At 41.2% G+C, this 26,028-nt stretch overlaps 1 protein-coding gene across 6 annotated transcripts in view; it reads right to left on the bottom strand.

The window, feature by feature from the left end:
* Positions 1–351: 351 nt before the first annotated feature.
* The window catches only part of PROX1 (prospero homeobox 1), a 50,497-nt gene continuing 24,820 nt past the window's right edge, over positions 352–26,028 (bottom strand). For 3 of the 6 annotated variants that reach the window (XM_015116181.3, XM_077990107.1, XM_015116168.3), the window contains exon 5: positions 352–3,017. In XM_015116181.3, coding sequence (XP_014971667.1) covers positions 2,829–3,017 — 189 coding nt within the window. In that variant the 3' untranslated portion in view covers positions 352–2,828. 6 annotated transcript variants of the gene reach the window in all.

Genomic DNA, 26,028 nt, shown 5'->3' with positions numbered 1-26,028 from the left:
TTTGAAGGATTTTTTAAAATCCCCCCCGCTGGTGCATTTTAGGTCTAGGCACAGACTATAACCTCAAGCGTATACGCAAAAATAATTTAGGGTTAGCAGAAAATAAGTGGTAGTGTGGTTTTTCAACATGGACTTTAGACTTTTTTTTTCTTTTCCTATGTAAACTGTCCCTCATCCTTTACCCTCCCACCATAGAAAGTTAACTTTCTCCCAAGTAGCCAATTTTCTCTTGGTGAGAGTTGAGCTAAGATTTCAAAGATGGTGATTAAAAAAAAAAAAAATCAAACTGTTAAATAGGAATTTGGAGAGACAGGCTTTTGTCATTTTCCAGTGCACTTGGGAGGCACACGATTTTTATTTTGAGAGGGAAAACCACCAGAAAGCATAGTGATAAATTTCTATTTTCAGAACAAAGAGGTGAGTTTATCCTCATGCTGCAATTTCTACTCTGAAATAATTTCTATGCCTCAGTGAACATTGAGAGGAGATTATCAGTAGATAAGGGCATCAACATTTGGTTGCGAACACACATTTTTGCTTAATTTGTCTATTTAAATTAGAAGGGAGGGGAAAATAATACTAAAAAAATCCAAATAAGTCTGGAATCAATATTGAACTCGCCCCAGATCAAAAAGATACCTAGCAATCTGTCTACATAGGTGAATACACTACAGCTTTGCCTTTTACCTTGCAAATGGCAACACAATGTTGATATGAATTACATGGAACAGCAAAAACCCAGTGGTGTACTGACATGAACAAGGAAGGCCACACTCTTTTAAACAAAGCCACTCAGAAAAGTGTGACTACAAGTTGGGATCGCTTCCCTACTTTGTGCTGATTGAATTTTTTCTTCCCACTTTATTCCAATGTCATGATTATCCAAACTTGTTTTTGTTTTAAAGCAAGTGAGAAAAATAACAAATTGGATCTAATGACTCTGTGCATTAGTAGAGTGTGAGCTGGGAGATGCGTGAGGCCGCGGGTGCAGAGTGAAGTGGCTGGTGCCCCAGCCCATGCGGCTGCACCCTCTGTCCACACTGCGAGGCCCCGTTAGTCCCCTGGATGGTGCAGGGCATCATAGGACTGCACCATTTAATTTAAAGTCAGCAGGTTTTAAGGCTTTGTGCTGACAATAATTGAGTTCATACATTCCTGTCCATCAGCAGATTTATAAATGACGTTAAATTACAGCGATCGGGTCAGCTAGTCAGTCACATGGGTCAAAACCTGTATTCTCCAAAGTCAAATGTAATTCTTATTAAAATTGAATTAAAAAATGGCATTTATGTTCTATATGTTCTAAATACCAGATTTGTTACTGTGTCATTTTAGGAGGTGTATATCAAATTACCTAAGGGGAAGGAGGGGTCTGGAAAACAGTTTTAAGGATGAACAATGAATTCTTACTGCATCTGCACACAAAAACCCACCTAAGAAAAGAAGTGTGAATGCCATACAATTTTTTTCAATGCAAGTGTGGAACACTGTACATCATTGAAAAACAGGGAAAAAAAAAAAGGAAACAGAGGAGAACCATTGAAGAAAGCATAAAATAGCAGCTAGCTTTCTTACGTGTGCTGGAATTGTGTCTTTTGGGTTAACCCCAAATTTTCCTATGCTATACACTCTTCTCACATTTTGGTCAATTCTAGCTTCTGAATTGGAAGAGGCATTGCTTTAAAATGTTATACCTAAAATAAAGAAACACTGAGTTAGACTGTCACCACTTTGAATACCCATCAGGAGAGTGTGGCATTGCATGTGAAAATGTATGTGTTCCTCTTAGGAGATGAAGATCAAGTCAGCTAACAGCTGTCAACAAACTTCTAGTGTAGGCAAGAATTTTATGGCCAAGTTGGGCTTTTCTTTATTCCTTACTGGAAGAAAGTATTCAGAAAATAGCATTTTAGGGGAAAAAAGTGTTAAGTAAACAGAATCCTTTTAAGCATATAAACAAAGTTGAGCAGTGTAAATTTGAAACTTAGTGCCTTTTAGTATCTGAAGCAAAATGATAACAAGTTATAGGATTTTTCTTTATGAAGAATGATGTAAGCTCACTTATGAAGAAGAACCTATTGTCGACTTTAGAGAGGTGACTAGAAGACCAGGTATGAATTTCCAGTCTCATCTTGAGAGAGCTGGTTTTGTGCAAAATTGCTTTGCCTCCAGAAGAAACTGGTACTATTTTCAGAGTTTGCCTCTTTTCTTAGAAAAGGCTTGCTAGTGAATATGTTTCTTTTTTAATTTGGCCTTTTGGGGTACTTTGGAAAAGTGAGCTGCTCATCTGTCACTGGCATTATTTTTAAACATGTAAGGAAAAGCTACTGATTGAGTTCAAACCAAACAAAATACTTAAATGTATGAAGTGGTTTCATTAAATTTTCAGACCTTCTTAGCAGTAAAAACAAGAGACACATCACTGTCTGTAGAGTTGTGCTGTGTCATGGGTTTTCCTCGGCCAACCGCCATTTGCAATAAGTCATCAATCAAGTGGATGCATCGTTAACAAATTCCCTTCATTGCTAATAGAGACTTTACACATGCCAACATTCTTCTTCCCTGAAAATTAACCCTATTTTAAGTGTCCAAATGTTAAGGGCCTTGGGCAAAAGTAAACTAAAGGCAGAAAGAAAACAACCATCCCCTTGCAATGGAAAACAAAAGAAAATGAGAGAAAGGTGATGAGGAGGAATTACCAGCTGATTTCATAACAGATCCATGCCTCCCATACACATATATATGAAATCAAAATCTAGACACATATAACTTGGACATCCAAAGGGGACTGCTACTCTTCATACATTCAAATAGAGTTGTCGAAATTTCTACTCATGAAGCAGCTCTTGTAGGCAGTTCGGGGATTTGAAAATCTCAGGGACTTCACTATCCAGCTTGCAGATGACCTTGTATATGGCCTTCTTCCAGGAAGGATCAACATCTTTGCCTGCGATAATGGCATTGAAAAACTCCCGTAATGTGATCTGAGCAACTTCCAGGAATCTCTCTGGAACCTGCTGATACAAGGAGACAATGGCATTAATAAAGTTTTCAGTTTCAAGTCTACAGTTATTCCAAGGAAACTGAGCTAAGTTCATTCTTGCAGAAAGGGGCTTACATTGCACCTGCATTTTCTAAAAATGGCTGGCTTCTATTCTTTTATGTAAAGTCATTATATATAGTAGCATTGTGATGTGGGGTTGACAGCTTTGTTTTAAGAAGAGTGTGTGAAAGATCCATGCAGACCTATTGAAAAACTAGGATTTCATTGTGGATAATTAGGATAGGAATATGGGATGTGACTTTTGGGATTCCTCACTTCATTAAATAGATGCTATCCAGAAGAAAGTCTCCAATTAATTTTTCAGAATTTGAATCCTATTTCCTTTTGATTGCCATTATGAAAACAAAATATGTTCTCAAAATAGAATAACAAATAGTTAGGCTTCTTTATAAATTAAACCCATGCTTTAAATGAAGAAAATCTTCTAAAATCTCAGTTATCTGTTTGTCTCAGAGGATTGTTGACTCAGATGCTAAGTTGTATATTAATCTGCAATATAAAGTACTCTCTACATAAAGGAGTAAAATAATGACATTAACATGAAGTCACAAAACTGATCCTAAAATATTGCATCAGAAAATACTTAACCTTGAAATTAGAATTGCTCCATAAGAGAGTGATTTATTCAGCTGATAGTAATAATACAAACTAACATTTTTTTGAGTATTTACTACTTGCCAGACTCTGTTTTATGTACTGAATGTGAATTATGTCATTCGGTTCTCCCAATCTCTCTAAAAGGTGTTATTATCCCAAGTACACAATAGAAAACTGAGGCTCAGAGAGGGTAAGGAAATTGCTCAAGGTCCTTATCATTCAAAATAAACATTCACCAACTATTCATTTTGGAACCCCAATTTCTTAAGGCTTTTCATCCACAGCAATTAATATGTATGTGTGCTGTGTGTGTGTATGTGTGTGTATTCTCTTAATTACTTATTTAATAATCTGATATCTTGATTAAGGAAAGCAGTAACTACTGATGTACTTATTTAGTGTTCTTTGTAAGTTACTCAGAGTAAAGTATGGTCTATCTATCCCCACACCAACACAATAGAATCACAGAATAATCCATGAACTCATAATTTTCCAAGTACGCATTGACACTTAGTAGATTTATTTTAGTGGGGTACTTATACACCAGTAAAGTTTCATTTTTACATTAAGTGCAGACATATGAGGACATAAAGGTACCACAGGTATACATATAGCAATATTTATCTACACATATACAAGAGATGAAAGACTTTTCATCTAAGTTCAGACATGCCACTTACCAAAGTAAAAAGGAGGTATTGTAATATTGAACATGTTTCATCTCTTTCTTCCAACCTTGGGTGCAATGTACTTTTTAATAATAGTAGTAACTGGTAAAGAAAACCAGAATCATCACCCGACATCCCTGTTTTTCATGTTTAAAATTGGACAAAGAAGTTCATTGTTCCCAATGGCAAGTTAATTGTTGTTTATAAAGAAATGTAATAACTCTGCAGAAAAAATGAAAGGGACTCCATTTGGGGCCAACCATTCTTAAGCTTACATTTTTAGCAGACCCTCCTAAAGACTTTCACACTGGCCCATTTCTTAGGACATAGTTCCCAGTGTTGCCTGGAAAATCCTTCAAAGTACCGCCTTGTCCACCATTAATGTGCAAACCCATACACCCCAAGGGCCATTCTCTGCTGAGAATTCATATGGATTTTCCACAGGCCTTTGGGTTATTTCCTCCCAAATTTCTTGCATACATGAGTATTTGTTAGAGGAGAGCTTAGCCCTCCCACTCACGTTATACAAATAAAAATTCATGAAGCAATCTTTTTTAGTACAGTCACCTCCACCCCCAAAGATAATCCTCCACATTTTATCAAATGAGCATTATTGAGGGAGGGAATGTGGCTGGAGAACAGTGAAGCCCACTCTCACTCCTTGGATTGGGACTGTTAGCCAAATGCTACAGAAACATAATCAGAGGCATTTATTTATTTATTTAGTTATTCATTTATTTATTTATTTGAGATGGCGTTTCCTCTGTCACCCAGGCTGGAGTGCAGTGGCATGATCTCGGCTCACCACAACTTCCGCCTCCTGGGTTCACGAGACTCTCCTACCTCAGCCTCCTGAGTAGCTGAGATTACAGGCACAGGCCACCACGGCTGGCTAACTTCTGTATTTTCAGTAGAGACGGGATTTCAACATGTTGGCCAGGCTGGTCTCAAACTCCCAACCTCAGATGATCTGCCCATCTTGGCCTCCCAAAGTGCTGGGATTACAGGCATGAGCCACCGTGCCTGGCCAATCATAGGCATTTATTAAAATAAACGTTTCAAGAAAGGTGATTTCATGGGCCATCGGCAATACAGCCTCAATGAAAAATCTACGTTCCTTGAACACTCAGGGATGCAGCATGACATGGCAGAGAGCTTTGAGAGGTGAAGGTGTGGGCAGCTGCCCCAGAGAAGCCAGAGAAGGCCGGAAGCCCTGCCCACACCAAGAACTGTACAGGAGGTCTGGGGAGCCAGGGACAGGGGAAGGGCAGGCATTGTTCAAGACTGTCAGAGGAGAGAGAAGAGGTACATCTAGAACATCAGCACCAGGGGAGGAGGGAAGTGAAGTTGTAGGATTTGCATGAGAACAAGGCAACTTCTTTGGGGGTTGTATGCAGTCTCCCCTTCATCATTTTTATAGTTTGCCATGCTTGTTAATGGGTTTTAGTGGGTTTTAACCTGTTTTAAATATTCCTTTCTTGTGGTGGTAATCATAGGCTTTCCTTTATCATCTTTTGCATTTGTGTCTTGATGCTGTTTAACTTTTTACCTACTCTTATATGTACACCTTATCATAAGGTGTCTTTAGATAAGGAGCCTCAGCAGAGTATCTTTTGCAAAGTCATTTGATAAATAGCTCATAGTGAGATCTTGCCTTCTGCTTTACTCCATTTTGCTCTAGAGTAGCAGTTACTTAATACTTTAAAAATACTTAAGACTTAAAAAAGGGAAGCTTCAGCCTGAGCAACATGATGAAACTCCATCTCTACCAAAAATACAAAAAATTAGCTGGGTGTGGTGGCACGCGCCTGTGGTCCCAGCTACTGGGAGGTAGAGGTGAGAGGATGGCTTGAGCCCAGGAGGCAGAGGTTGCAGTGAGCTGAGGTCGCACTATTGCACTACAGCCTGGTGACGAGATCCCCATCTCAAAAATAAAAAAAAAAAAAGGAAGTTTAAAATAATGGTAAAGTAAGGTAGAATTCAAAGAGTTGGAATAGATCTCAGAAATCAACACTTTATAGATGAAGAAAGCATGAGATTCTATGAGATGAAGAAATGATGAGATGAAGAGATTACTGTGAGGTAAGGTGTCTTTCCATTAAACGATGCTGGCTCCCTTTTAATGCTTTTTCAGCAATTTCTACTATTTATATGAGGCAACAAAACCTTGAAAAGCTGTGCCTCTGTAATCTTGAAAAATCACAGAGAAGCTAGTAACTTCAAAATAAATGGGAATGCTATAAAAGATGCCCTGGAGGAGACTTTGGTTATTGGGAAGAAATGAATTCTTTGTGAACAAACAAAATGATTAGTTAATGCAGTGCTTACTTTGAGGCAATACTCATGCAATGGACTGGGCTGGATAAAAGAAAGTTGTCATGAGATACTGAACGACTGGAGCAACTCATGTCTTTGGTGGCTCCCAGAGGCACACTTTTGGGTAGCAACTGATCTTCTGAGAGGGTGCCAGTGAATTTCATCCACACATAGAAACATTTCCCATGGAAAAAGAGACCTTTACGTCTGCTTGAAAACTCCCAGCTCCATTTAACAGAATAATGGGGGTACTTTCTAATGTTTTGTGGGAGCATCTCAGAAATCAGTCTTATCAGAATGATGTTGCCCATATTTTTCTGCACCTCTTCACACCTAATGGCTTTCCAATCACCAATAAACATCTGCAGAAAATCCCTTAGTGACAAGTAATCCCTTATCTAGGTTTCTTTTAATAGAACCCAACAATCTGCAGAATGAACCCTAGAGTATCTCCTCAGCATCAGGTGGTAACAGTCAATCAAGTCACTGGAATGCAAGACAATGCAGGCGGCTGGGGGGGGCTGCTGGCGGAGGAGGGGAGAAGGCCCTGCCTTTGGACATGCCACAGGGAAAAAACAAAAGGCTTCCAAAGTCTTTGGCTGGAACTCTGAGGCTATTGTGGGAGCTGCTTTGCCCAGCGTTCCTCAGGAGAGGAGAGTGGAAACTTTGTTTTGATAAAAAGGCATCCCAACCTAGGAACCTCACCCCGGATGGTCTTGCCTTGATATTTGGAGAACAATATAAAGTAATGAGGTACTTAAAGATATGCATAAATTTGAAGGGGGCTGGCTATCAGCTTCTACCAATTTCATCACGGTATGTACTTGAGTCTCCTCAGAGCAAACAAGAGCCTTGTGGACTTCCATGAAATGCGGAAAATGAGAGGAGGTTTTCAAGTCTGCCCAGTCCACAGCTGGGTTGCTTGTGTGTGCGCACACGTGCGCGCACGCGCACACACACACACACACACACACGGTGTGTTGGGTGGGTGGTTATTTTGCTGTTCTTTTATTTTTCCATCGGAATGAGTGGCAAAGACACATTTTTCTCCCGTCTTCCTCCTCTTCCCAGTTGCCTTACCTTCAAGGATGATTTGTTTTATTAAACTGACTGTCCCTAGCCTCTGCAGTACATAATAAAAGCCTGACATAGCAGGCTGCCTGCCTTCTGTGTCCTGCAGATACTCATCATAAGTGTCAGGACATACCAAGGTTAGCGGTCACTGGAAGTGTGCTCGCTGGCCCAAACCTTGCCAAACGCTCTTGGCAGCTGAATGAATGTCACAGAGAATAGAAGGGGAATTACAAAGGTTAAAAAGAAGACAGCCTCTCCTATTTTCTGGAGACAGAGAAGCTGATTTTTCACACCTCTGAACCGTCCGTAAGCTCATTCATCAGCCTCTTGTGGGGGACCTAAACCTTGCCCCTTGCTCAGTTCTCCACGGACACTCCTCCATCCTCAGTCCCCTTTAAAAATTGGCCCTCTGGCCTCATTTCATCACAGAAATGATCTTCACTGAAATGGACAGAAAACAAACCAGGCATTGACCTCTTTCCCTAGCCACCCACCCCCCAACCCATAACCAAAGGCTCCAATGGCCTATCAAGCCTATCAATAGATTACAAACTTATCAAGGGAAATCATCTTTATAGTTGATCTTTTAAGCTAATTTTTTTTTTTCAAACTTGCTTCGATGGAGAAATGGAAAAGGACGCATGTGTACTGGCAGGCATGGCTAACAAATGGGAAAGTACAATCCTGCCTAGTATTTTGGTGAATTAGTTTGTGTGTGGGTTTTCCTTCTTCTTTCTCCTCCATTTTTTTTAAATACTATAAAAGGGCAATAAAATGCTGACTGTAAGAAGACAATGTCAAGGAGAAAAGGGTACTGGTATTTTGGATACTCTTCACTGCTCGCCTTGGAGAGAGAGTTATTCTTGTCACAAACCCTTTTGTCTGCATCTGCTGACTGCTTGCCTGTAGCCAGCAGCATACTTTAACTGTTTTGTCACCTCCTAACATCACATGCATCAGCTGTTGGGCTTTTGTTACGGGTATTGTAGAACTAATCCGCTGTGGCTGTTCTACTGTGCAGTAAATAAAACAGAAACGGGCTTCTCAGACTATTCTGCATGAATATTTCAGATGGCTTTTACAACTCCGATTCACAAAATCAAATAAATAAATAACTCCCCCAGCCGTCCCCCAGCCCCTCCCCACACCCAGAAACAAAACCCCTCAATCTAGCCCCAGATGCCTCCAAGTCAACTGCATTGAAGGCGCTGACTTGTGCCTTCAAACAATTGTTTCAGGGAACTTGAAAGAACAGGGCTCTCGAAATTTTCACACCGTGGAATTCATATACAGTATTAGAGTTAAATATATCTAATGCTGACAACTAGGTAAGCAGCTCTGAAAAATTGGAGAAAGTTACTTTTTGTCCCTGTGGGCCTTTAAAAATATATAGGTAATGCCATGAAAAATACATAGTTAAGAGTTGCCTTGTCAAACTGCTTTTATTGTTTCCATCTGTATTTTTTTTCCTTCCACTCATCTGAAAGGGGTCAAAGGAAGATGTTTGTGCATTAGTTTATCCTAAGAGTCTTTCCAACCCTATGTAAGAGCAAAAAAGAAGAATCAAACTTTGCTGGGTTTGAAAAACTGAATCTGCATCATGAGCTCTTTGACAGTATAATGATGTACCAATCACACATAGGGAGGTATTTTTCTAGATGACTTTGAAGTGTCTTTGGAGAAGTTAAAAAGAGAATGGGCATCTGCACACGTGTGTGCACACACACATGTACACGAAAATCTTAGAGAAGGAGACAAACAGTTGAAGTACTTTCCCGAGCATTCATTCACCCTAGTGTGCACATGATTCCTCTAAACAAACTCTCCCATCCCTGCTGTTTGTTAAGTAAATATTGATCAAGGAGAGACCCATCTCCTGACAGCAGTGGCACAAGCTGGGGACTTACACTGCAGACAGAGTAGACTTAAATGGATAAACTCAGATGCTTTAGTAACTCCTCATAGAGATTATCAGATGAAAAGGCAAGAACAGATATGTTATTGCTGCTCCTCTTCACTGTCTCGCTCACACTAAACTCTCCTGCCAGAGGCAGAAAAGAGGAATCATGGAGCTATAAAATATGGTCACAAGATGCGGTTACTGAGGGTGTCCCTTTGCAGTCATGCGTGCATTTGTCCTGTGTGTACAGCCGGGGACTAACAGGCCCTTCAGAAGAAAACGAATGGTGCAGGATGCTATACATGGTGAATCCTGAGATTCTATTCCAGTGCCCTCTCATTCCAAGGGAGGATCAAATGGAAAAGCAAACATGAATGCACTTTGGGAAGCATAAAATATCATCCAAATATAAGGTGGTTTACAAGTTTGAGCCTTTAACGAGGAGCCCTAATTCCTGGGATGCATTCACTGTGATTAATAAATGTTTGCAAAGCATCGTTTTGAGAGGTGCTCTGAGGAGGTTCGCTTGGGTGAGTTTGTTGGCTGAGTCAACCAGTTTGAGAAAAGTTGCTTTGTGTTCCCTAAGTTTTATTTCGGCCATTTCATAATTATGAGTCAAAATCCTGCTTTCTGCACTGTTCGTAGCTGAATGGATACGTGTACTTCTCTGGGAAGGTCAGTTTTAAAATCATCTTTAGAGATTAGGTTTTGTGTATTGAACACTGAGCACCGTGGTCAAAGGGCAAGATGTTATATTTAGAGTTCCCAAACAGCTAAATGGTGTTTGAATTTTATTAGGATGCTTGTGTTTGGAAAAACTAGCAGGATCCAGGAGCACTGGCTGTGAAGTTGCTTTCGGGTACCTGCCGAGTTACCCCAAATGAGGCAGATGAAGGTTCTCCAGCAACATCTGGGCTTAGGACTAAAGTCTCTCTCCCTGTGGTGCTCCAGGTGGTATTCAGCTTTCAGGAACACAGAGGATTAGATTCGTCTAATACCCATGCAATTTGGGCCCACTTTCTAGTTACATGTTTTGCTGTTTAAATATGTGAAAAGTAAATGCTTGTAGGAAGTGGCTATAGTTCAAGGCTGTCTTAAAAAAAAAAAACAAACCTAAAAACTATGTTTCCTTGGTCTAAACAAAAGAACACATGGTAATAACAGTCTGTATCTTTTTTTTTTTTATAAAGCTTCGAAAGAACAATGTTCTGTTGAGCAAAATTCAGTAGCATTCTGTAAACATTAATTTAAGGAAATCAATAGACTCAGTGAGCTAAAGCCATATTGCAAGATAAACTGGCCAGAGTGCCACTTTGTCAAATAGATTTTCGTTTTCTCGGCTAGATAAAGACAGTTTCAAAACGGGGTAGACGTGTTGCAACCAGGGTTTGAAAAGTATGTGGCCTTCAAACAGTCTGCTTGTTCCTACTACAAAGCTGGATAAACATACTTTAAAAATGATAAGCCTGGTTTAGAATTGATTTGGCTTTCAAATTTTACATATAGTAGATTTCTTGGTCATCTCACAGGAAAAGAATAAAACAAAATATCATGCATTCAGAATAGAAAATTTACTTAGGTGAAAGGGGTTAAATTGTCTTGAGAGACAGAGCTTTGGGAGCAGTTTCGGTTGATGCTTGACTTTAAAAAAATGGGAAGAAAGAAATCTTTATTCATGCTGACCTGATGGGCAATCGGCCTTCTTGCCAAAATCCCGAAGCCAAACTCTCTAGTGAGTTTGGGATCAGAGGTTTCAGCTGGTAGAAGCTGCTCTCGTTCTGTGCTCACCAGGCAATGTCATGTTAATGTGCGAGGGGGTGTGGGGGTTGGGGGAAGCAAACCCAGGAAAAGGCTAGGGAAGGAGCTGAAGTGATGAGCCACCCAATAGCTCCAAGGTTTTGGTCAGCCAGACTGAAAGAGTTGCAGGGATAATCCGAAAAGGTGGCAACGGGAAAGCAGGTCTCTCCTCCTGTCACCTACATGGAGCTCGTGGCAGTACACTTCCAAGTCAGACCACTTGACATCCTCCAATGCCACACCAGCCCTTATAAATGCTCATAGCAAACAGATATGACATGGTGAAAATGGCCCCCCGGAGGAAATGTAATAAAAAGAATGAAGAGTCACATGGAAATTGCCAAGGAGGGAGGTTAAGGATCTACCTTGAATGGACAGGGGACCTCCATGGAAAAGCATCACAGGAACTGACTTTTGGTCTGCAGTGTGGGGATCTGGGGGGCTGCTATTGGCCAGACCCCTCACACAGACTTCTCTGACCACAGCATGAATGAAGGGCAGAGATACACCCTAAGTATCTTCTTTGTTTTTCTACCTGAATTTGAGTCTTTGTCTTTTAAGAGTGAGTGTTTAGAAAATACAAAATTCACAATAAAATTTCTACAACATTATGATGTTGATAACATAGGTGTTGTTAAAATATTATACAATTATCAACAATGTGCTAGAGTTGAGCATTTCGAATAGTTGTGACTTTCAGGTAATAGAAAAGAAAGTCTTAATATCTTCTATTCTACGTTTAATCAATTGTGTATACATTTGAAATTCTGTAAGTATTCCATTGGCAATTCTGCATGTAGAGATCAAGGTAAATAAAACCATCTCTTCCATAGCCCCAGTAAAAGATAGTACTAGCTTTCTAGGAGCACAATGACAAATGTCTATGAGAGACTGTCAAAATTGTTGTGTGAGGCTGAAATTTGGTCAGTGAACATGCTTAAAGCGGCAAGTTTATTTGCTCACACATGGAAGTCTTGTTGTTATACGTGTTAGAAAACATAATTGTCACATTATTGGTTGTAATGAAGTAAATTTTCCTTCTCTCCCAAACTCTGCATAGGTCTTAAAAAGTGATTCCAAGTTTAAACAAACAGACAAATATGCAAACAAAATCAAGGAAAAAGCATCAAAAACTGAAACCTAATACCTCTTTCTCTCCCCCTGAGATACTACACAGAAACTCTTAAGATCTTAAAAACAACTGGAAGCACTGTGCAGAAACTGCTCATCTGGTAGGCTGTTCAGGTAAGAGCTGGACCAAGAGTATTCCATCAAAGAATCATAGAATTGGCCGGGCGCGGTGGCTCACGCCTGTAATCCCAGCACTTTGGGAGGCTGAGGCGGGTGAATCACGAGGTCAGGAGTTCAATACCAACCTTGCCAAGATGGTGAAACCCCGTCTCTACTAAAAAGACAAAAAAATTAGCTGGGCATGGTGGGGGGCACCTGCAATCCCAGCTATTCAGGAGGCTGAGGCAGAGAATTGCTTGAACCCAAGAGGCGGAGGTTGCAGTGAGCCGAGATCACGCCACTGCACTCCAGCCTGGGCGACAGAGTGAGACTCCATCTCAAAAAAAAAAAAAAAAAAAAAGGAATCACAGAATTTTGGAACTTGAGAACTAGAAGGAATCTCGGAGAGTTCATGTCCCACAAAAGAGAAAAAACCTTCAGCCAGTGGTCAGCAAAATTTGTCAGTAAAGGGCTAGATAATAAATACATAGGCTCTGTGGGCCGTATTTGGTCTAGGTTGGTTATTCTTCTTCTTTTTTACAACTGTTTTAAAACTTAAGTCATTGTTAGCTTGGGGCCATAAAAACAGATTGAGGGGCAGCTCTGCCCATATGCCATACTTTGCCAGCCCCTGCTTTTAGCCAAACTTGAGGGTTAACAGCTTTTCTAGAGGCCTAATTGTCTTTCATTCTGCACTGATCCTGGGTGCCTCACTGGGTGAGCACACCAGTTCTTGCAGGATAGTTCGATTGATTCACTTGAATTCGACCTGCAATGCCACACCATTTCCCTGATGGAGTTAAGGCTGCCCATGTCTATGGGAATAGATTTAATAAACCACATACGTGGTGGTCAAGGACCAGGAAGACTTCAGTCTTACCCTGCTCAGATTAGGAACCTGTAATTGGGAGCTTTCCTGCCAGTGCATATTTAAATGTGCTAAACAGAGGAATGTATCCCTGCTTCATGACACATCTGATAAATCAGCTCAATACTCAGATGGAAAAATAAGCCCTGCAATCATATACCAGTCACTTTGTAGTGTTAACAAATTTCCCTTTAAGTCAGCCCCGTAAATTTGGTGCCATTGGTGTCTGAGTTCAAGACAAGCTGACAGTCCTTGAAGTTTAACTTTTGCTACAATTACTGGGTGAGGTGGTAAAAGAAGCAGGGCCAAGCTTGGTGCCATTCTTGTATGGGACATCATCCAAAAACAACATAACACAAACACTCCAATATTGCATGAAGGGAAGCTGGGGCACAGATAATCCACAGTTACTCCTGTTTCGTTCGAGAATGTATTACGTGATTGTTTTCTGCCACGGCTTTACCTTCATAATTAAGCTTTGCTTAGGCTAATATTAAAACCAGTCTGTGTGTCCTCTGTTGCTATTGATGGAGCAATGTGAGTAAGGAGCCTAGGGAGAAGCTGTTAGGAAGTAGGGTTCAGGCAGGTTGTGATGAGAATGGGATTGCTCATAGAAAACAGTAAAGAAAGTGCTTGTGATGCACATGGTAGGAAATCAGACAGTGCTTCAGAGAACACCAGTTCGTGGGGGATGCTGGCACTCTGCTGGCAATAGCTTATGACACCCTAAATAATATCCGAGTTGCTTTAGGAAAGGATGGGGATTATTGGCCTCAATCCCATCCCTTGGTTTTGACTGCAAGATCTTTGTTCTGTCAGAGAAATTCTGTTCTGAATTTCCAGGGAATTCTATTGGTCTTTCCTCTGCAATCATCCTTTGGAAAACTAAGGATGGGCTGTATTTCAAAAGCTACTTAAGAGCTTGTGAATGGCTTTGGAATTCCTTTTTGAAGACAGGTAAATAGATTGGAAAGGCAGGCAGATTGCAGAATGGACTTTTGGAAGTCCACAAGACTCCTACCTAATGGGACTTAAAGTAATGTTTAGGGTGTGACAACCTAGGATGCTGTCAATACCTAGGATTGGCCCTGTTGAAAGGCAGTTTCAGGTATCTACACACAGATTATCTTGTATGCCTTCAGGTCACTGGAAATGATAAATCTTTAAAAATGGATGCTCTAAATGAAAGGAAACACAGTGGCCTTGAAACCATGACCTTTCACCTTCTTCTACATACGTTCAGCTTCCTGACATTTCTCTGTTTCCACCTCTACTCAAATCATCCTTCCCTGCCCAAGTATTTACTTGTTCTCAGGGAATACATTAGCTTTTACTAAAAGTCAGTTTTAGCATCATATTCTAATTTACAATGTTATAGTAGCCTTAAAAAAACAGAACTTAGATGCAATAGCCATAAGAAATATGAAGAATACATATCTAAATGGCTTGTATGAGGACTCAATACCTCCCAACCACAAACTCTCACACATACAAAACAATCCCAAAGGAAAAGACTTTTATGATCTAGATTACTATCATTTGGGTAATATTTAAAGAAAAGAGTGGTGTTGCTTTTGCAAACACTACCAAGCAGGTTTAGTAGGGAAGGTAGTTATATAATCTAAAATGGACAATTCTGGCCGGGCATGGTGACGCACACCTGTAATCCCAGCTACTTGGGAGGCTGAGGCAGGAGAATCACTGGAGTCCAAGAGGTGGAGATTGGGGTGAGCTGAGATCACACCAATCACACCACTGTACTCCAGCTTCAGCAACAGTGCAAGACTCTGTGTCTCAAAAAAATAATTAAAAAAAAAGAATAAAAAAAAAATTCTGCCAATTCCTCTCTCAAAGAGAGGAGATGTACATTATGTAGAGGTTAATGCATATTATAAATGCTGATAGTCTGTGTTGAGGCCTGCATGGAACGTGTGTGGGGACACTTAGTTTGTTCAAGTCCATACTACCTACTAGAAAACCCAATGGCACGAGGGTTTCACTGACAAATTTCCTTATTGTTTGGCCAGCCCGGCCAAGGCAACAAATAAAGTGAGCAGCAAGTCTAATGATAGTGCCAATTCAGTCAATAAATTGTTTATGAATTTGAAAAATTAGTCTCTATAATCCCAGTAAGGGAATTGCCATGTCTCCAAGGGCACTGTTGAGATTTAGATCTGCAAATAGGGCCTTGGGAGAAAACGAAAATGGGCACCCTGGAGATTTTGACTGAGATAATTAAGCTGCAGCAGAGTCACCAGGGTAGAAGGGGCCCCACATGGAAGCCATCTGGATTCCAAGGGCCTCTATACTCACCGCTTAAAGCTTTGCATAATGACCAAGACTCAAAAGAGACTTTATTTAGAGAATGCAGAATGCCCCTCTACTCTAGAGTCACAAAATTTCAGAGCTAGAATGAAACTGCCCCTCTATTCTAGAGTCACAAAATTTCAGAGCTAGAATGAAACTCTTGAGTTTAATCTTGACATTTTTCAAAAGGTGAGCACAGTAGACCCCAATGAGGCAGGTGTGGCCAGAGCCAGACCCTCCAGGCCAGCACCTCCGGCATCTCATCGTGTCCTTCTCATCTGGAACAGATGACCCCAGAGTCCTAGAGCTGTTCCAGGCTAGTGTCGCCTTTTCAGCCACATTCAGAGCAGGAACACTTGCTCTTGTGAAAACCAGAATTACATTGAATATTTGTCCCAATTCTGATGAGAGCTCCCTCATTGCCCGTTTGTTTACTTTCCTATTTAGGGTCAGCAGGAAATGGTGCAATAGTTGCCTTGCAGATGTCACAGCAATAAGGTAACATTTACTTGGCTCTGCAAATGAATAAACGTGAATGCTTATACAGCACTTACTTTGTGCTAATACACTTGTGTAGATTCATTTAATTCTCACAGCACTCTTGAAGTAGGCACTGTTACATACCCTATTTTACAGATAAGGAAACTGAAGTACAGGCAGGGTAAGATACTTGCCAGGGTTTCACTGCTACAAAGCAGCAGAGCTGGGATTTGATCCCAGGGCCTGGCTGGAGAGTTCATGCTGTAAGTTCTACATCGGTATTGATCCAGGACCACTGACAGTGGAAAGACTCCCCGAAGCATTTTCTTTGTAAGATTTCAAGGGGATGCTTTTATATAAAATATTGACTACTTGCAGGTGAACATTTCATTGCCTGCCTGAGAATAGTATCAAATAAAGCAGAAACTGGAGCTTTCCCCCAGAGTTGTCATTATCATAGACTCAAGTTCAAGACTAAGGCTATTTCCTCATGACGTCAAATACCCCAATGCTTGATCTACAAGAACACTGAAAACATCTGGAGGGCAGGGTGGATCTGCCTATTTTCTATTTGACTGGGTATGTCCTATAGACACAATCATATTTGCCAGAGTACTTGCCAAGAGTCTGATCAGCTGGTCTCATAGGATCATTTTAACCAATAAGCACTACTGAGCTCCAACTCAAGAATTCCAACTTTTGAGGATAAACTTTTGGGGTAATCAAAAAAGTCCCACTGGGTGTGCATGAGGCACCATCACCAAACTGTGGCGTGACTGCCCACACCTGGAATTCTGCCTTGTGAGTTAGTAACTGTAACTGTCCCTTAGAAGAACACAGTCAGGCTGGAAGCGCATTACAGCAGGGCAGCTAAAATGATCCGGGGCAGCCCACTTACTGTATGAGATTAGGCTTTTAAAAAGGATTAGAGCTCCTTAATCTGGAGAGATGAAGATTAAGAGGGAGTAATGATCAAAGTCTATAAAATCAGAAAGGAAATGGAGAATATGGATACAACCCTGTTCACAAATCCTAGGATATTATAACAAGGGATATCCCTGTGGAGTTCTAGGGGAATCACTTTTAGAGCCATAAAAAGAAGATAATATTTTCCCAGCAGGTAATACACTTAGAGAATTATTATCTTAAGGAGTGGTATATTCTGAGAATGAGGTCAAGTTTAAAAAAGGTTTAAGTAAACTCATGGGTGATAAAAACATCATGGTGGGCAACTGGGACTTCAGGAATGTTTTGTATACATCTTGAGCCTTTTGAAAAATGATTCAATGACAGGTACCACCCTCTCCCAATATGCTCCCTGCCCAGGGCTGACAATGCCGCCCATCTGATCTGACCACCTCTCTTCTCGCCTTGTTGGCTACATTGGTCCTAATATTTGCAACATGCATATTCTTGTGCCCCTCTTTGATAGGTATTTGAAAATCTCAGCAATCTGGCACAATGTGGCAACTCATTCCTCGGAGGAAGTTTTCTTTAATCTTTAATAGAGTCATTGTCTTGAATTTCGAATTACAGTTCATAGCAGGGATCTGACCATGATTTCCATAAAATATACACTTAACTCCTTCAACTACACCTGAAAACTAAAATCTTATGGTTTGCTCAAAGATGGAGGCATTTAAATCATTTTATGCTGCAGTAGTTAGAGAATTTAAAAACTGGCTAAACTCTATTGGAAAAGCTGCTCATAATACGCTAATACAGATCAATTAATTCAAATTTAAGGGGAAATTAAACATACCAATTATGTAGTACCCATCACAGCCCAAGATATTAAGCTCTAAAATTTACTGCAGCTAATGTAGAAACCAGCACACCTTCACAAAAGCTGTGGCTCTGTTAGATATGTAGAATAAAACTTTAGAGAGAGAAGTGTTTTAGCTGTTTCCAAAACAGCCAAGTGTTAATCACTTTAAGTATCTAATATAATAGGTCATTGTTGAGGGCTGGGGCAGAAGGAGGAGGCAGTGGTTTTGGGAGAGGGTAGAGTGGAGATGAAGATTCACTTAGAGAAAGGAACCTTCAGAAGACTGTAACATGCACTGCGAGGCGTGAAGAGTATTTTCTGTACTCACATTTCAAAGTGCTTTCAGAAAATTGGTAAAATGTGGCAATACACAGATGCAAATAAAGGAGCCAAGAAAATAGTGAGGGGGGCAGAGGTGGGGACGGAGGAGGAAGGCACACAGATAATAAGCAATATCTAATAACGCCGAACGCATTCTAACCCTGTCTCTCATCATAAACTGGAAGCAATCACTTGGTGTCTTTTCAAATTGCAAGTTTGAAAACGTTAGTCTTCATGGCGGGGAGCTATTCAAAGTCACTATTCATTTGGGGGGAAAAAAGTAGGAAAGGTGGTCAGGAGTGGGGAAGGATTCAAGGGTAAAGAGTCACTTCGTTTCTCATTGTAGACTTTGGAGTGATTTGGGCAAGAAAACTGGGACATCTGGAGTTCAGAAGTCGAGGAAAATGGGGAAGAACCAGGAAGATGAATACATGATCATCAGCTACACAAAAGAACGGAGCAAAAAGAAGCTGGGATTTGGGCACAGGCGTCTGGCAAGGAGGCCGGCAGCAGGGCTAATGAAGCATTTGCGGCGTGGGACATTTGCCAACGCAACAAAGAAGATGTGCTTGGGCTCTGCAGATGTGCCAGGGCCCCCAGAGCAAAATAATGACATAATCACCATCAGTGTCACAGACCAGACTGTACACAAGGTGACAGGGGAGGGGAGGCCTGTAATGCGCACACAGGGAGGCCTCCCACGGCCCACGACGGCTGCTGCCCTGGGGGTCGGGATGCAGGCAGGACTACCCACCTAATGATCTCTGCCTAGATCTTAAATCCGAAGGTGAGGTTTGCACCCTTCTTTGGTGGGTGTTTTCTGTCCCACCCGAGTCAGGCAACAGAAATCTGAAAAGCTTAAGTGAGATTTGAACTGAATGGAGGGGCAAAAGGAAAAGAGGCAGCAGGAGTTTTGGGAGTCAAGCTCCCGGTCTTCCGCTAGAAGTGCGCAAACTTCCAAGAACCGTACCTAACCACACCAGCGTAAGGCAGAAATACGACCACGGATGTCAATGTTGCACACTGCAAAGAAAATGCACAACATATCTCGGGGAGCCTATTTTGGGGTGGGGGGGGACACAAATGAGCAGTCAATGGGCCATCTCAAAGTCAGTGCAAAAGCAACGTTAAGGCATGAGAAAGTCACCCCTGCCCATTTTCAACAAGGTCTCTCAGCAGGCCTTGTCACCTGCCAGTGGCTCTTGCTCAGTAAGGTGGGTGTGTTAGTACAGCTGTCTGGCTTTTAAGTGACTTTTGTCAGTTTGAAAGTGAAAGTCTGTTTGAGGAGCTGAAAGAACAATAGCTCAGAGCCCGGAAGAAGAGCTTGTAGCACAAAGAACTTGGCTACACTAGTGTCCCTTTTCATTGCTTCTCATGAAAGATTCATAAGAAGAACTTTAATTTTTTATGACCCCCTTTTTGGTATGACTATATTAGTTGTGTCAATTTCCATATACGGGTTCTCTTTAAATACCAAAAGGTCTGTTGTGAAATTGTTTTCAAAGAGCAAAGGGGGCAGAATCGATTCTGGCCATCCTGTTGGTCGCTTCCTCCAAAAGAAACTGCTGTAAGAGACACAGAGATTGCCTTTAAATATGGTTCCCTTCAGCCTTGAAGTTGCCATGAACACTACAATGTAGTTATTTTAAACCTCTGTGATTTGCTAGTTCAACTGCTCCTCGGAAGAACGATTATATTTGTTTTTCTTGGCTTCACCCTATTTAACAGGAACAGTAGTATAATGATCATTAATAGACGGTTCTCTTTTTCCTACCCTTCTCAAATAGCTATCTCCACATTGCATCTTTATTTTGTGTCTCAGCCAAATATTGGGGGGTGCAGGGAGACAAAATGCATTTGTTTCACATCATCTTACAAGATAGAATTGAAGATTGGCTGAAGGCACTCATTGAAGGAGAAACAATATTTTTAAACTAATTATCTACTTTCAAGTATTAAACTTCTATGCTTCATCAAAAAGGATGTCTGCAAAAAAATTATTGTTGTAAATTAATATTGATGTGTTTAAGAGCAATGAGTGAATAGTCATTAAAATTTCTGCCCTGTGACTGACAAAGAAGCAAACAGTTCAAGTTAAATAACATCCTGGGGGGAGGGGGGAAATGAAGAAATTTGATGTAAAATGTTATCTGCCATGTGAAAAGGGATCGCCAACTTTGAACAAGCTTTGGTTTGCTAAATGAATTTGTTTTATCTAGGCGAAATAAACAGGCTGTCTTTCAAAAGGTTGTTAGAACTTCTTCAGACATTTAATCCAGGATGGGCTGAACACAATGATACATCCCACTGAAAGCTACAGCCACCACCAGCGGCTCTCAGAAGAGAACTTGCTCTCTTTCTCCCATTGATAACCCTTTGTGGGATGAAGAAAAAGAACCGAGGCAAGGAGAACTGAATATCAGACAATAGGCATCACTCCACACACTGTTTCTGAACTTTCCTCATCGCTGAAGGACAATTAATTATGAAGGCCTTAGGGGTAGGTCGAAGCAAGGGAAAACCCACCACTGTCCCAGCACCACAGCCGCTACCTCTGTGTTTGCTAAATGGCTTCGCCTGTTGGGGTACAGCCGCCGAGAGAGCCAATAGATCATTTAGGGGGGGCATGCGGGAGGTGAGGGAGGAAAGCAAAGATTTTTTTGTGTGTGCGCCTGCCCTTGTATAATTCTATTCTCACTGTGAACTCATCCATACACAAAACACAAGGACGATTTTTTTTTTTTTTTTTTTTAAAGAGAGAAAAGCCACAGGGTAGGTTACAGTCAGAAACGGCCTCTCAGTGGTGTGTTAAAAAGGATGGTCTTTTCACCAAATCATTTCACAGAGGCAAAACAGACAAACACAAAGAGTTGAGACTTTTTCTCCTACATTAAATGGAGTAACTGATAAGGTCAGACATATGATACCTAAAGACATGAATCTGTGAACTCTTGAAGTCAAAGGGCCTCTCTGTGCCGAGGAACAATCTTTCAAAGGAAATAGATCATAGAACTCCACTGAATCCCCTTTAAACTTTATGAAGCAGGAGGAGAAAAAGCTCTAAGTAGGGAAGCTTGACAGAAGAGCCTTGAACTATTTTCTGAAGGAAAGATGAGACCCTCCCTAGGCTGCCACAAAACATCTTTTTTTTTTTCTAAAGGCTCCTCTGAACTTTGATATGTGCCAAGACACTGCTATTGAAAGCTGTATAATTATGTGATATAGCCACTGTAGAAAATGCTTTGTTCACCCCAACAAAGGACAATAAGCAAAGTAAAGCGACATTACACTGTATCTTTTTCTTTAAGAATGTTGAGAAAGGTCATGGAATGCTATAACTAATAAAGCTGTTGAGTAAGGAGGTTTTAAAGTTGATCTTACTGTGCTTGAATGTAACCCAATGACAAAAAAGACACAGGGAGCTAAAAATGCAATGACATTACCAAATAGATGATAAATCAATGGGCCCGCTTCATTATACTGATGAACACCTTGAATCCCAAAAGGACAGCGGTACAAAAATGAAGCCTCATGCACACACAGAATTCTACCTCCACTCCACCCCCTAGCCCTTCAACCCCACTTCCAACCTGGTGTCTTTACTGTGCTCTCCTTCAAATTTCAGGCAATCATTCTGTAGAAGGAATATGTTTCCAGGCAGCCATGTGTGTACATATATTTAGAGAACATTCATTTGGTCTCTTAAAAGATCAATTTGGCTTGTCAACGGTGGGACTGGCAAGGGAAGAAATGGTAAGGGTTTCTTTTCCTCCTCGCCACCCACCAAGAGTGTGTTATGCGATTATTTAAATGGCTCAGCAGCTTTGAGGCCAAAAGACTGCAACAGCAGTGAAAGGCTTTCACTCATGTGCCAGTTTTCTAAACGATCACTCATATTTAAGTATCTATTTGGAGCAGAGGGAAGCGCTTCCTAAATCCACCTGTCCTCATTTTTCTTTAAAGAGATGACAATGCGAATGAAAGTCTTCCAAATATATTAAATCTTCTGAAATGTGGGTTCTGTTGAAAGTGGGAGTAGGTTGAGAAGAGGGTAGGTATGGGGTAGGAACATATTCAGCAAGTGTGTATGTGTTAGTGTGTGTGTGGTGGGGGTGGGGTGTTGCTTTTTTATTTTCTATTTCCAAGAGGAAAGTAAGAAAACACATTCAAAGGTGTGCGGAAGTACCCTTCTTCCCTGTCATGTGTCACCCAGAAAAATGTCAAACCCACAGTCTCTAAGATGGAGCATCTGCCCAGTGAGGTATTAATACCTTAGAAAATGGCATTCATAAGGCCACTAATGAGTGAATCAAGTTCCCCATTCAATGAAGCCTTCCATCCCCAAACCTGGGCCTTTAGCGAGGATAAGGGAGATTTGTCATTCTTACTGGAAACTTGCACCCTGTCTACAGGTAAATCACTAGCCACTGAGGGGCCCAGGAGGGATGCGTGGCTTACCATGGCATGGGAAACACTACCTCCCAGTACCCGGGAATGAGAAAGAGAGCTCAGTGTGCCTGGATGAAGGAATCTGGCACATTCTTTTCTCAACCTACACTCAGGCCGTACCAAACCCTCCGACCTTTGGATGATTCTGCCTTCTGCAGCTGCACCATATAAAGAGGTCAACCTAGGTAATGCAGTCCAACCTAGGGTGCTATGTCTTTTGGTTCCTTAAGTTGTGCAATTAACCTTTGTGAGTTACACAAGTTAGTTGTCTCGGTAGAGTTCTTTGCAAAACAGGTAAACCAGCCTCAGAAACTGTCAGTGATCATCATCTTCTTTTCCTGCCACAGTTGTGAGGAAAACAACAAAAGCGATAAAATCCAACTCATATGCCCCTAAAGTCACAAGTATCAGTATGATTTAAAAACTGGGAAGGAATCCCAAACTTCCTTTCTCTGCCCATAAAAATTTTTTTGGAAGTTCTTCAAAGTGAAGCGAGAATGAAGCATAGAAATATATACCATCACACCTGGAAAGACAAATTTATTGTTGCCAATCTCATTAAATGTGAGGAGCAGGAATGAAGGATAAGCCCATAATTACACACCCCTCTCCTGCGTGCCTCACACACTCACGCGCAGAAGCAAGATGCCCCACCCGATGTGATATGGCCAAGCTTCCGCCCTTTAGCACAAACTAAAAGTGCATTTCGTATTTTTCCCCTTCGGTGTCTTCTTCCACATCCCTTGGGTCTTCTCAAACGCTCACCATCCTAAGTCTGCACACCGTGCCAAGAATTCTGGCAACTGTGTAAACTGATACAAAAGGCAGAACAAGCTCTCCTGCCACTTAGAAGGTCCTGACTCATAAAGGCCAGGAAATGCAGGGTCTAGGAGAGGAGAGCGAGGCAAGCCACTCCCTCTTTGCTGCTGATAAACCTTCCCCATCTGCTTTATTTTCCTGTAGGCCAGGGGTCAGCAGCCTCTCTAGCCTTGAGAGCCATCAGCAACAGGGGCTGGACGGGGGTGGTGCTAAGCAGCGACAGAGGTGCCACTAGCAAGCTTATGACAGAGGCAGAGATGGAGTAGAAGGCTGAGAGAAGACAAGGGGTAGAGAAGGGAAAGAAGGAACAAAGTAGTAGTGAAGAGACGTCAAACTCCCTTCTCTCTCCCTGGCTCGATCTGCCTCTGCCCAGTTAGAATAATCTAACTTGAAGAATAGTAAAGCTTTGGGCAAACTGAAGTTTTTCTTGTTATTATATTGGTATCACTGTCATTACTATTACTCACATTAAATAAGCCCTATTTTGGTAAAACACTTAGAAGAGTGCCTAGAACATTAGTAAACAGTCAATAAATGTTAGCTATTTTATTATTGCTCCTAACAACTGATTGAGAAATCTGGGAATACAATCAATAAGACAGTTTATTGTTTGACCAGCTACTACTAAGCTGGGTGACACAATTCCTTGGAATCGACTGGATCTTGGGGCATCGAGTAGACGTAGCTTCAAAGTCCCTCTACCATGTTTTAGCTCTGTTTAAAAATGTTAAAAAGAAACAAAGTGTATAGTTCTCCATTTTGCCATCCTCTTCACTTGCTAATACTTAAACTATAGGTTCATTTTACTTGACCTTAAGAGGAGAAACTTAAATACAAAAGTAAAGCCGTGCACACAGTATCAGTGGAAGTATTCAGCTGAAGGTGCCGGATCTACTTTTGGCTCTCAGCCACGGCCCACACGAGCAAAGCTACCACGATAAGAACGGTGGCTTTTTAAGCATCTCACTTAAGCAATGACCTCCATGCACAAAGGCACGGAAAAGAAGGGCTCACCTTATCTGAAACTTTTGTCAGTAAATGAGCCAGACGGAGAGGCTAAATGAAAAACAATTTCGTGATATTAGGATTACGTGTGATGGTGGGTACGCATGTGTACATATGGATGTGTGAGTGTGTGAGTAGAAGGGGCAGGGCTCACTGCATGGTCCTACTGTCTTCCCTCCTTTTCACTGAAGGAGGAATCAGATCCAGAATAGTCCAATAACTGTCCGAAGTCACATGAGAAGTGACAAAATTCCTGCCCGGGCCCCATACTCCTTGCAGTGAAGCAGTCTTAAAATAGACACTGCAGATAAAGGAGAGGTGGCCTGGCTGGAAGTGGATATGATTCACAAAGAGAGAAATATTAGATGTTAATCATATTAAAGAGGATTTAGATGATGCTAAATGGAGCAGCTTGTCGGGTACCTCCTGATGCCAGCCGTCCCCTGTTTGTGTCCTTTTGGCCCCTGGGCTGTGGGTAGGGGATTAAATTCCAACCAGGTAAGGTTTAAGCAACCCTGAAAACCCTCGTGTGCACTTTAAGGATTTGTCTTCTTGGGTATTTTATATAGCAAAAATGCAGAAGTCATCTCATGAATCTTGGGCAATTCTTTCATGAAGCTTGATGTACGCTGCCAAACAAATACTTATGTCATCATATAATGTAAATAATTCACTAGCATACAGAAGTCTCTTAGCTTAACATTTAGGGCAACAGGCTTATCAGAAGGGCGGGGGAGAAAAGACGCTCTTAATAAGATTTCTTTAAAATGGTTAGCCATAATCATATTCTTCAGCTTTAGAAGAAATCTGCTAGTGCTGTGTGATTATAGTGAGCCAGTGCTCTGTTACAACTGAGACTTTAAAAACAGATTTTAAAATAGTGGAGCAGTACATGAAGAATTCTCACTTTTAATGTATTTAGCAAACACACACTCATACCACCCAAACTTCATTTATCACACATTTGGCAAGAAATACATTAGTCTTAGAGAGCAAAGACAAATTAGTAGCTTACACTATAACTACTCAAACTTTCAAAGAAAAACTATGACTTCCCCATTGCTGAGCTTCCATATTCAGTTCTTTATAAGCCACTATAACTGGTCTGCATTGCCAAGAATCGTAGTAACAAGAGCTGAAAAAAAAAGGGGGGGGGGCAAGCAGAAAGAGTACTAGGAGTCAGTCCCCTTAGTTGACAGAGCTAGGCCAAGATATCCTCTTTTCTTTGAAATTTGGAACTTCCTGGGTATTCCTGGATACCTATCTACATGAAGAAAGCAAGAATACGAACATAAGGTCCAAGCGCACACAGATGTTGGAGGAAAAATTCCTACCCTTAAGGTGGCACAGCATCTAGCCAAGATA

The sequence above is a fragment of the Macaca mulatta genome, chromosome 1 (assembly GCF_049350105.2).
Source record: "Macaca mulatta isolate MMU2019108-1 chromosome 1, T2T-MMU8v2.0, whole genome shotgun sequence".
NCBI classification, from domain to species: domain Eukaryota; kingdom Metazoa; phylum Chordata; class Mammalia; order Primates; family Cercopithecidae; genus Macaca; species Macaca mulatta.
Note: the sequence above shows the minus strand (reverse complement) of the source record. Positions and strands in the feature narration are given on the sequence as shown.